The sequence below is a fragment of the Platalea leucorodia genome (genome assembly GCF_965183815.1).
Source record: "Platalea leucorodia genome assembly, chromosome: 4".
NCBI classification, from domain to species: Eukaryota; Metazoa; Chordata; class Aves; order Pelecaniformes; family Threskiornithidae; genus Platalea; species Platalea leucorodia.
The window spans coordinates 17664102-17676797 of record NC_138826.1 but is presented as its reverse complement, the minus strand read 5'-3'; the positions used below and the strand labels follow the sequence as shown (position 1 = coordinate 17676797).

The 12696-nt window shown below is 36.6% G+C and overlaps 1 protein-coding gene across 1 annotated transcript in view; it reads right to left on the bottom strand.

Annotated features, from left to right (window-relative positions):
• Positions 1–12696, bottom strand: part of KNDC1 (kinase non-catalytic C-lobe domain containing 1) — a gene marked incomplete at both ends in the record, with an annotated part of 66175 nt that overhangs the window by 37441 nt on the left and 16038 nt on the right. The window contains 2 exons of the mRNA XM_082308389.1: positions 215–332; positions 2490–2636. Of these exons, the coding sequence (XP_082164515.1) occupies positions 215–332; positions 2490–2636 (265 nt within the window). The remainder of the gene's footprint in view (positions 1–214; positions 333–2489; positions 2637–12696) is intronic.

Below are 12696 nucleotides of genomic sequence, written 5' to 3'. Positions count from 1 at the left end.
TCACTTAATCATAAAGGACACTCTAAATATAATAATTATGTTCATTAAGAGTTGTATGTCCCCTGCTCCCCACGCCCAATCCACAAATATTTAATAATGACTTATGATTTCTAAAAAGGAATCTATAACAGGAAAGTACACAAACATAGTATTTTAAAAATAATTAGATGTGCGAGGCAATATAAATTCTAGCCTAAATACATTTTAAGGTTACCTTGAGAAGCACCAAATGATTCAATTGAAAGAACCCTTCTTCCAACAGCAGACAGGCTTCGACAAATATTACTTGATGAAGCAATCTTCAGTTTTTCTTCACATAATGACAAAATGCTCTAGAGAAAATTAGCGTTAAATACTTATTTAATAATGAATACATTTGTGAATTCTGACTAAAGTGAATCATGTTAACTCACACATTACATCTGAATTTATACGATGCTACATTAGAGGTCTTTGTTGCACTGTTCATTATACTGTGTGTTTCTATTATGTGGATGAATTAATTTCTTAGTTTTACCATGGGCTATCATGGAATTATTTAATACAGTTCAAGTTCTAGCCTACAGTTAGAACACTAAGAACAACTGATAAAAATTAATAATCTTAAATGTTATCCTTTATGAATAAGATACTGAAAATGTAAAAAGCTAGAGTGTGGATTATTTTTAAACAGTCAGTGATTCCCTTGAATTGAGTGATATAGGCAGGATGATGAATGTTTTTATTACCAAAATTACATTAAAAGTAAATCCTGAATCTTTTAAAAACTGCAAAATACAAATATCTAGAAAGCACTATTCCCAATTAGAGAAAATAATCATTATCAGGTCACAAGAAGAAATAAATAGTCTTATACATCTCTAACCTGTAGCCTGAGCACCATTCGATGGCATTAGCACTGGTCTCACGCACAATTAACTACAGACATTCAGACATTTAAAAACCTGTCACCATGGGCAGGAAGTAGAAGAGAGCTGCCCCTCCAAATGCATCCCAGTGTTTCCTCAGTAACTGTTCCTAGATAAACACTGATGAGACCTCATACAGCTCTGAGGAGCTGCTCTTACTTCCCCATTAACCTGCTCAGCTGCTGTTCTGCTGTTGTGAGTGGAAGGAAGAAAATGGCCCTGTTGGTTCACATAACAGATTGAGGAAGGACAGGAAAAAATGAGACAGGTATCCAGTTGTGCTGGAGTCTAGTGAAAAGCCTAGAAAAGTCTACAGGTTTTCCCTCCGTATAGCTCCCCCCACTCCTTTCCACCCAAGAAAAGGCCCAGAGGACAAGGAATGGAATAATCACAAAGCAACCTTCGTATATTACCCTAGACCAGCCTTGACCCACTCTATTTTTGGGCTGATGTAAGTAGTCAGCAATAGCTTTCAGGGATTATAGACCAACTGGAGATGATAGGGAGTGCTATACAATCCCTTTCCTGACTATGCTCAAAACCAAATGAATAGAAATACAGGAGTTGATCAAGTAGGCTTTATGTCAGAAAGGGTCTCCTGCCGGGGCAGTCCTCAACCAGGTAGCCAATATTATTTGCTTTATAAAAATTAATCTATTCATTCTTTTGTTGCAGCACTCTTTCTGCAAAGTATTGATTATAGGTGCTATACCACTTAGAACATACATATCAATTCAGGGAAGAATTAAAAAACAACAACAACAAAAAAAACCGAGAACAGAAAAGTAGGTAGCGTTATTCTGAAGTAGAACTGAATCCAAGAAAAGTCACATTTGGACAACTGTTATTCTCTGGCTATAGTCTGAAAGTCTGCAAAAATAATGTATTAAAGCTAAACTTTCACACATCAATGTCAAATAACATTGTATTAGGTAACCAACATTTAGAATATAAATTCTTTGAAAACATCATCTTGAAAAATCCTATATATCTTCAAATTCTCTCTAAAAATTAAAGGTAAAATAAGAGTCTAAATCGAATAAAATATAAATGCAATTAAGATTTCTAATCAAATACTACTGAACATTTATATATTTACAGAAAAACTAGTTATTAGCAATGTTTTGGACAACATTGCTTTGAATGTGCAAAGGAACAGAGGTTTCCTGGGGCATGGCTCCCTCCATCCCCTTCTTAAATGCAATCCAAACATCATTTGAGGCACCACACAAATTTCACAGCACAATGTCTGTGCTCTTATGTCTAATGACTCTCTCTCTGTGTAAACTAAATAATAAATGGGAAGAAACAGTTAATGAGAAAATTTAGATCCACAAATGTATTCACCCAACCTTCTTAAAAAATTTAATCACCGTAAAACATTTACATGTGCTTTTCAGGTTCCTTATCTCCATTAGATAAGGAAGAAAGAAGAATTTCTGCTGAGTCTGGGAAATCCTCATTTTTTTTTTCAAAATCTGAGCATACTACATATAAAGACCATCTCTCTTTAATGAGCACACATACAGAAATATTTTTGTCACTTTTTTTTAAACAGAAAATTATGTAGGGCTGTTTTACCTCAATGTCTGGCCTATTTTCAGGATTTTCTTCTTGCATTTGTTCCAGTAGAGTATGGAGATCTTGCCCAAATTCTGATTCTGTCTCAGGTTCTACTATATATTCTATTGCTGCTTTCAGTGTTGCACCCAAAGAATAGATGTGTGCCTGCATGAAGTTTAAAAAAAAGGCATTAAACATGCTACCAATTCTCTCTCTCCTGCCTGTTCTGAGATCACAAGGGATACAGCTTACATTATTTTCATTTTTAACTTACAAGGTAACAGTTTACTGGAAAGGTGGTTTAATTTAATTGTTCTTACAATTCTTGCAATACAATTGTTCATCAGCTACAGTTAAATATAAAACTCAGCCCCCTGCGTGTGTGCAAGTAATATTTAAGTTTAGAAGCATGCTGGGAGATTGAAATGGCATTCCTCTTAGCAGGGAAAAAAAATTAGTGTGACAAAAAAAACTTTATATATAGCAGTATTTTATAAGTGCTATCAAGCATAAAGAAAGTGAGCAGAAACAATACAGCATAATATCACTTGTCTCTGACGACACTTATGAAAGAAATACTCCACGTTTGGCACCTCTGCTTCTCCTAAAGCCCAGAACCTTGTGATGAGCTCCAATAAAAATGGAGGTGAGCCAACAACTTTCTTAAATCTAGTGCTAACGTATTAGGTTTGCCATACAACACAGCTACCTCTTAATTTTAGAAGTTTTCTGCTTCTTAAAAAAAAAAAAAAAGAAAAAAAAGACCTTTTCAGACCCGCTTTAGTAGTGATGGTAATTTATCCATGATCGTTTGTATTTTATTTTCATGTTCCAGACAACACAATTCAGTAAAATTTATAACCAAGTTTATAAGTGCAAGTTTGTGTAAACATTTCAATGGTGATGTAGTACAGCCAGGAATTCAAGTGCACTGAACACCACCCTCCCAGGTTTACAAATACATACATAAATAAAAGAATAAAAGAATGACCAAATTCGTACATTAAATCTGGTTGTACTAATGCATTTACTATATGCTTTACCATTTTTCACCCTAGAAAGAGGACCAACTCTAAGGTCAAAAGCAATTTCCTCCCTCTCCTCCCCCAAATTTCCTCATTAAGGTGTATTATCGTCTCTAAATTGCAGGAAGGGGAGGTGACTTGTTCTGCAGATATGCATATGTATTTACCTCCTAGTGAGGCAGGGCACCTCCTTGAAGAGGTGTGCAACACGACCTCATCAGGAAGCTGCGTGTGTGTGAGCGTGTAGCTTGGACAGTTCCACTCCTCCCCTCTCCTCCATGCCCCCCCAAACGAAGAAAGCAAAAACTAGTGCTGACTGCTGGATTTCAAGTTTTAATTTACCCTTGGGACACACAGCAAGATTAGGACAAAGGTCAGAAAAACAAACCACATGTCATCTGATCTAAAAAGAAAGATCAAGAATTTTTTTTTGCAAAGCAGTAATTTCAGTCTCAAGTTCTACGCTATTAACAACTTCACCATTAAGCAGAAGAGGTAACTGAAGGCTTTTGGTTTTCTTTTGAGAATCTCAGAGGAACTCAGACAGGAATTGTTGTGATTTTTATTTTGATTTAGCAGAAGAATGAATGCTGTTCATCTGTTCCAAGAGTAAGGGTTACTCCCCCCCTCCATCTTCACCACATTAAGCTACTATAACCCCTTTAGTGGCAGTAGCCCTGCTGAACTACACTGTTCACAGACTGGCATGATTTTTTTTTTTTTTTGTAAGATAAACCAGACTATATTGGGAAAAGGATATGAAACTATGAAGCCTGAGCAAATAACCCACTAACAAGGTGATGGGAAGACACTTATTTCTTCATAATTCCTGAAGTTACCACTACCCCCACCCATACTTATTTCAGCTGCAGAAAATGAACTCCACCCTGGCCTAACAGAGCTACTCAGAAAGGAAGTACAACTCCTATTAATGAATGTTTAGAGGATGGCCTTACAGTCCACACAAGTTAATTTCCTATAAAAAACTAGGTATAAATTAACACCTTTCTAAGCCTTCCCAAGACTAAAGGCCAGTAACTGTCGGGGGGGAGGGGGGGGGGGGGGGGAATCTAGATTTACACTTTAGTATATTACAACCTGTGGAAGAAATTTAACCAAAATTCCTTCCCCAACATGCAAGAATTTATGAAGATGGTTTTAAGGGTTTTTCCTGCTGAGTGTTTCATAAGCTTTTGAACAGTGAAGAAGTGTAGAATGTAGAACTTATTCCTTTACTTTGATATTAAATATCCTGTTTCAGTGAGCTATGTCATTTTGCATTTCTCAATGGACAGGATAACAGAAAGCTTAACATAAAGTTAAAAAAGAAGGAGGAAGTAAAGACAAACTCTTAAAAATATAATACAGCTCTATTTAAAGAACTTTTTGTATAAATGTAACATTGTACTGTGGTAGTTTAATATACTCGATATTAGTAAGTTATTCCATGTATCTGATATGATCTGCAATAAGTAACATCACCTCCACTCCACAAATTGACTTTAATAAAGAAAGAAATTAATCACTCCTCTAAGAACTGGAGGAAAAAAATCATAATGTACAAGTTATGGATGTACACTATGCAAAACAAGCAATGTCAGAATACCAGATGAAATAATGCCATATAGTGTGGGGACACCTTTGAATTCAGAAAGTACTTCCAAACAAAATAACCAATTTCAGCCTCCCTACACCACTCCTAACATCACGAATGGGTAGAAGAATTGCTTTATTAGGAAAATTTGCTTTTAGACTCTAATATCCAGTATAAAACTGACACCAAGCTTCACTGATGATACTTTAAAGATAATATATTGCTTATGTGCTTTTACATCATGTGGCAGAAGTAAGCAACACATGACATTTGTACTCTATCAGCAAATCTGGCACTTCTATTTATTTAGTATAGTGTTCTATTTATAGAAATGTTAATGTTAACAAAAGCAGCAGAAAAAAAAATTGATCTACTTATTCATTCTTGGGGGGTGGAGGGTGGGTGGGATAAAAAGCAACTGAGACTCAGCCTCCAGAAACAGATTATGTTGTAACACTTGGTATGTCCTTAACAACTCATCAAGAGACAGGCTGTAGCCACGAAGTAAGAATTAAAAATAGTTTACCTCAAATTGTCAACTTACTTGACATATTTTTTTCCCTGTTTGGCATTTAGCAAACAGAATACTTGTCTGAAACTCAGTGAACTAGAATATGGATGAAAGAGGTTCTTGTTCCTGCCTCCTCTTTTTTTTGTTGAGTTCAAAAGTGGTATTTTGCATGTGTCTACAGGCATCACTTTCAAGGGTATTTTATCATTTGGACATTACCTGTATGTTTAAGCCTCTTCAGGACACGTGTGTGATTTCTCAGCATCTGATTTTATTTACAGAATGTAGTGTCTATTCCAAATACACAGTGCATAAAAATAAACAAGAGTTTATCTAGTCTTCTCTCAGCAAGAAATTTATAAGAAATAAAGTATTTCTTACAATACATAAGAAGAAAGCATATTTGAATATAATCTCATTATATACAACTCAAATACCAACTCGAAAAGCAGGACAGAAAGATGAGAAAAACTTTACTTTGAGGGAACAAAAAATTTGCCTTTTGACAAATCTTCTTCATCCATATGAGGATGGATGTGGACATTACAGGACCCAGGAACAGGAAGGGCAGAGCAACATATTACTTCATCCCACTTTTTCCAATTAATAATTTCTGTTCACTGTGGGGTATAACTTATACCCCTAGTCTGCCTTTAAAAGCACAAGTCTTGGAGATGCAAGCGGACAGGCTTCCACTCCCTCCATTTTGCTGTCCTGTTTTAAAGAAGTTCACTGCATCTTTTCTTGTACAAGGGAAAGGCCAGTCTCATACTGAATAAAGAAAGAATTTTTCCCCGCACAGAAAATCATTCTGTTGAGGTACTTCCTTTCCTCTGACACCCAGGCAAGCCAGTTTTGAAGATGGCCATTTCAATCACCATAGCTTGTAATTAATTTCTTATGTCAAAACATTTACTGGGAACTTCAACATATTTTCCAACTTGAAACTCTCTTTAATGTAAATCCCCTTTTTACCTTTCCCCTCTCCCAGCTCCCCAAACACCACCACTGCCACCCCCACAAGAAAAAGGAGAAAGAAAATCCAACTATTTAATTTCCTGAGCTGTCAGTACACATGGTTAATATGTAAGGTATTCCAACATAACCTTAAGTCTCCTGTCTGAACCGGAGCAATGAGAAAACGAGTCTGTGATCATCCACTAGGTGGGGCCTTCCCCAAGTTTATGCATCAAATCTGCTGCTTCTACTTACTACACCGTTAAGAGACTTAGGAAGAAAATTTCACTTTCTGGGAAAGGAGAGCAAGATGATAAATGCAATAAATAAAGCAAATTCAGTAGTATAAAATATCTAATGCTCACTAGAAGGGACTGCTCTCAATGAAAACTCTCTCACAATTAAGCTAATTTTTGTTAGTATAAGGAGACTAACAAACAAATAGGAAAGGGCAGCAAACAACTTTTCTTCTTCTCCTGGAAGGCAAGCAAAAACTGGTACTGTATTGGCAGTAAGGAATTTTCTTAAAGAATTAAGAGGGGTTTTTCCTTAGTTTCTGGAAGAAAACCCACCTGTTTTAAATCTAGCTAAGGAGAACAGTTTTTGAATTATATGAACTTTTGCATTACAGGATAATAATATTAATAGCTGATAAATAGCATGCATTTCAAGAAAGTTCCAAAAGAAAAAACAAAAAAACCAAAAAACCCCAAACAACCTCTTCACAACTCCTAAAGAGACTTTTAAGTTAAAGACTAAATGTAACTTGTTACAAAAAATACACAGACCGTGCTGGCAAGACTGCACTACAGTATCAGCTTCAAAAAGGATGGGGAGAAAGGGAGGAAGTCACATTAGGAAACCAGATCTCCAGATATGGTCTTAAAGAGTACATCTACTCTTAGCCCAAAGTTAGCAAACGTAACAAGAATTATAGGCAAAAATCACAATTGTATGCATCACTGGGAAGGCCATCATGGAAATAATGTGCCCTTTAAAAATCAAAATGGCAACACGACGAAAAGATGTTTGAGAAAAGTCACAAGTATGATTTGAGGCCCTGAAAGTCTTCCTTTCAGCAACAGGCTAAGGGAGCTCATGTATTTCAGAGAAAAATTTGAAGGTCATAATCATACAAGTAGCTTCAAATCAAGATAACTTCACTAAAGTGGCATAACAAGACTCAAAAGTAAAAAAAAGAAAAACAGCTAAAAATTCAAAAGGTGAAGATACTACATATTTTTAAAACGTTCAGGCTAAGTACTGGAAGCACTCACCAAGGGAGAGGACAGCTTCTGCCATAATGTTAAAATTTTGTATCATGAGTGAAATATATTCAAAAAGGCTTCTGTCAATTTCAATCAAAAGTTACTTGGCTTGCTGCATGCCATTTTATGACCGTTTAACACTATAGGAAGTGAAATCAGAGAACAGTAACGATCTGCTCTAGTTTTAAAATCTGGAAATCAAAAGATCAGGAGAGGAAGTAAAAGCTCCAAGCCTACACACAGAGTGTGACAGAGACTCTGTTGTATTACTGCTTGGCAGGGCTAAAGAACTAAGCTTCTATAGGAACTCATACTTGCAGGCAAACACTACAGAAAAAAGCTGACAAAAGAGCTTTTGAATAGTGACTGCATAAGCATTTAGCATATTGCAATTACGAATAATGACCATTTACTTTTTGTATTGAGATTTCACTGAGTTCAGAAATGTAGGTCTTCAGCAGAACTGAAAAAGACAGACCATAATAGAACGAATACTTCCTGTAAAGTATTTCTGACTAAGTGATAAGCTACAGAAATAGTGTAAGACAATTCTTGGTTTTGACATTCATAGCTGACCCTTATTTTACCTTGCAGTTTATACTGAGATTGCTGCCCATATATAGATGTTTCCACCCTTTCACAATTCAAAGCATTTAAAGGTTCCGTAAATGAAAGCTTCAGTGTTGTTGTAAAACTCAAAGCTAATGCTTGAGAAAATTACTATTGGAAGAAAACATTTAATATTTACCTTCGTCTTTTTTCAATGTACTCACTCTAAAATGCACTGGTTTTATGCAAAAAGAAGTCAGACAGTAATATTCTTCAGCAACAAAATGAAATGGAAACAGGCCTATTATTTTTAATACTTCATTACAAAGGGACTAAGCACCTTTCTGCATAACTGTAATTACTGGAAGGTGCTGTATCAAATATTAGCTTTTTATTCATTTGGCACTTTGGATGTGTAGATAATTAGTCTGCAGAATGTGCTAAAAGCGCTAAACCACTGTAGCCTATTCACAAAACGTATATGCTAGCCTGAATTGGTAGCAAATGCTGGAAAAAACTTTTCAACCAAAGCTATATTTGCAGTTTGTCCCTTCTAACTACAGTTGCTACTTAGCTTTGTCTGAAAAAATTCTTCTCCAAAAGACTTCTAAAAAAATGGGCACAAAAATGCAGCTACAGGTCAGATTTCTCTCAAACAATCCACTCATAGCTGAAGTTTGCAGGTATTTCAACCCTCAAATTGCCTTTTAATTTACCTAACAACTAAGTGAAAGCTTTCAAGTGTTAATATGTTCTTGGGCAAGCGTCAGGTGATCAGTTTACATCACAAAACACAAGCAAGGCTTCATAGATATAATCATCTAAAAAGCAATGCTACAACAACATAAGGAGAGATGAACCGAGTAAAATCTAAATGCACTTGGAAAGAGTGTATATCACATATACTGTGACTGAATGTTGTCTAGTCCCTACATTTTACTATGTTTTGGTTTCTTGTGACCTCTGTTTGTACCATTCTGAACTGAGGAACCCTACCTAGTACATCACTCTAATCTCACTGTTTTGTAGTTGCGGGCTTCTTGTCTGTAATGGTCTATGACAACCGTTTTATCTCCATGAATCTGTCTAAGCTTTATCCACACGCAATCTTTTTGCATCTATGTTTTGCAGTACGTATTTCCATGGATTACTGCATAACAAAGAAGTATTTCCTCTTGTTTGAGTCCACCTGTGTTCATCTCATTGTTGCCACCTACTTCTTTATTTATGAGGGCTGGCAAATACTCACTCCATGGCTGCTGCCATGGCATACTCCACAGATTTCTAGCATAACTTCTCCCTCAGGGCATTCTCTTCCAGGCTAAAGAATATTACTCTAAGTAATTGCTTCTTTTATGAATGCTGTTTCACCATCTGGTCCTGGAAACTTATTTTACTGCTAATTTCATCAACTTGGTCACTAGTCCATTCTGACTCTTATTTGAGCCAAATTTTTGATAATTCCCCATAAAGAAGAGTTGCAATGTAAGAACCCCCTGAAGGTCCTGCAAGATGAAAATGGGTTAAAAAAAATAAACAGTTTTTCTGCTATAGCATTCTTTGAAAAACTCTTTTGTATCTTGTTCATCTCCAATCACTGCAGACTTCGGGCAGCATTTCTGTGTTTTGATAGATTTGGAAAAAAAAATTGCTAGTTTTTCAGACTTTTGTAAGCTTTTTGCATACTTTTTGACTTAGTTCTAATCACCTCCTTAGGCTGCTGTATACAAACATCTTTTCAGTTTTTTTTTTGAGATCATCTTTGATAGGAGATACGTATTTGTTGGAAAAAAAAAAAAACCCAAACCATACAATAGGTTTACAGCAGTCTCCATGCTACCTGCAAACACTTTATTTTAACAGCCATATGTTTTGGCTTTCCATATGGCTATGTAAAACACAGGTGACTGCTGTCCATAGACTAAATTGCCAGCATCTATAGCAGTAATTAATTTGAAAAGCAATATTGTCAATCCAGAGCTATACCCAGAGAGGAAAGAAGAAAAGGAGTCAGAAAATACAAACTTTTCAACTGGACCTCAATATAGTTTCAAGAAGCTGTTACCTTAACTATTGTAGTGAAGACAGATACATCTTGAGCCACTGGCAGCCACCTTTGTAAACATTCATTTCACTTTAAGAAGTCACACAAAGATGAACATACACAGAAGCCTGACCAAATTTAAACCATGCTATGTGCATGAAATTACCCATGTGTTTGCAGGGTGAGGACACAAATTAAGAACAGGTTTCTTACACTTCCATCCCATTTTCAGGCTCCCTTAATCACAAAGATCAGCACCCCAACATGGATGAATAGCACACCAATTGACTCCTCTCCTGCGGTACTGTAGAAGTATAATTATGACAGGTAAGGAAGAACATTGCAATAAAACTGCTGGAGACCTCAGAGGTTAGATAGCAGAAGTTAGACACATTTATCTCTAAAGCTTCTTGAACACTATGATTTTTTTTTAAACTCCCTTTGAAACAGAGTTTCATGTGTCACAACTCTCCTTATGATTTATCAGCCATTAACCTCCTTACTTTTAAGTTACCTGCCATAGGTAATTCATTTATCACTTAATTAAACTAACACAATTTATTACCTGTAGGCATAGGAAAAGGAAACCTGGGAAACAGTTACATGCATGCTGAGCAGACTAGCTCTCTCTTCTCTCAACTGCATAAATATAAGATTTTTTTTCATTGTATGGCAAATATGTTATTTGTAGTTATTGAAGTTATTTGTTTAAAAAAAATAGTATATTCTTCTTATCTTAAACCTAAGAGAAGGTGCCTACTGGTAAAGTCTGTCACTCTTTGAGCTGAGTAATGCATTCACACAATCCTGTGTTGGGGGGTGCTTATTGCACATTTTGGAGCTGAAGAACTGAAGTGCAGCACTTCTGGTCAAGAACACTACAGGCAATAAATTCAAATAGCATCCCAGTTTCTTTACCATGCCATGAATCAATGACATCAGGGGTCTGACACATAAAATATTTGTTGCTGTACAGTAACCAGTACACTCTTCTTTGAAGTAATCATCTATGTAGATTTTTTTTTCTACAAGGAACATCTATAGAACTGCAAATGTAAAAAGCTGGCCAAACACTTCTGAACTTATCCCACTGCATAATATCTTGTTAAGACCACATTCAAAACACCAATTTTCACAGAACAGCTGTAGGTGATTGAAATAGCAAATGAGTAGGTAGCTCTCATCGTATATATTAGGAACGTAAACAGAGGAGGATAAACAGGAAGGATTTAGGGTTTTTTTGGTGGGGGAGGGTTGGGGGCTGGTTTGGGTTTTTTTTTCTGTTTGATTGTTTCATAGGGGAATGATTTCTGCAGAAGTGAACCTTTCTCCTTTTTCTCTATTCAGGCATAGAACTCATGCATAACATAAGACTCGAACTGTATAGCCCACAAAGAAAAAAAAATTTACAAGAAAAGTGTAACATACATATTTCATTTATGTCCTTCTTCAAAAACTGAATAGATCAGCATCCCTGAGTAAAAAGGCAACACCTGTGCCATAACAATTGAGAGAAAGGAGGAGTTTTTTCCTTTTTTTGTTTTTGGTGGGTTTTGTGTGTGGTTTCCCCCCCCCCCCCCCCCACACTTGGTGAAAGAACTCAAAAGTTCAAGAATCCTGGAGCATGTATATACTAACAGGGTCATACCTGTTTGGGGTGCATCAAACACAGCATAACCAGCTCATCAAAAGAGGCAATTATCCCGCTCTATTCAGCATTGGTGCGGCCTTACCTTGAGTATTATGTGCAGTTCCGGGCCCCATAATTTAAGAAGAACGTGAAGGTCCTTGAATACGTCCAGAGGAGGACAACAAAGCTGGTGAAAGGGCTGGAAGGTATGTCCTATGAGGAGCAGCTAAGGACTCTGGGCTTGTCTAGTTTGGCGAAAAGGAGGCTGAGGGGCAACCTCAATGTTGTCTACTGCTTCCTGAGGAAAGGAAGTGGAGAAGGAGGTGCTGAGCTCTTCTCCCTGGTATCCAGCTATAGGACTTGTGGGAATGGTTCAAAGCTGCGCCAGGGGAGGTTTAGATTGGACATTAGGAAGCATTTCTTTACAGAGGGGGCGGTCAAACACTGGAACAGCCTTCCTAGAGAGGTGGTCGATGCCCCCAGGCCTGTCAGTGTTTAAGTGGCATTTGGACAATGCCCTTAATAACATGCTTTAAAACTTTTCATCAGCCCTGAATTGGTCAGGCAGTTGGACTAGATGATCACTATAGGTTGGTTCTAGCTGAAATATTCTATTCTATTCTGAAACCTGCTCCAGTGATCATCTA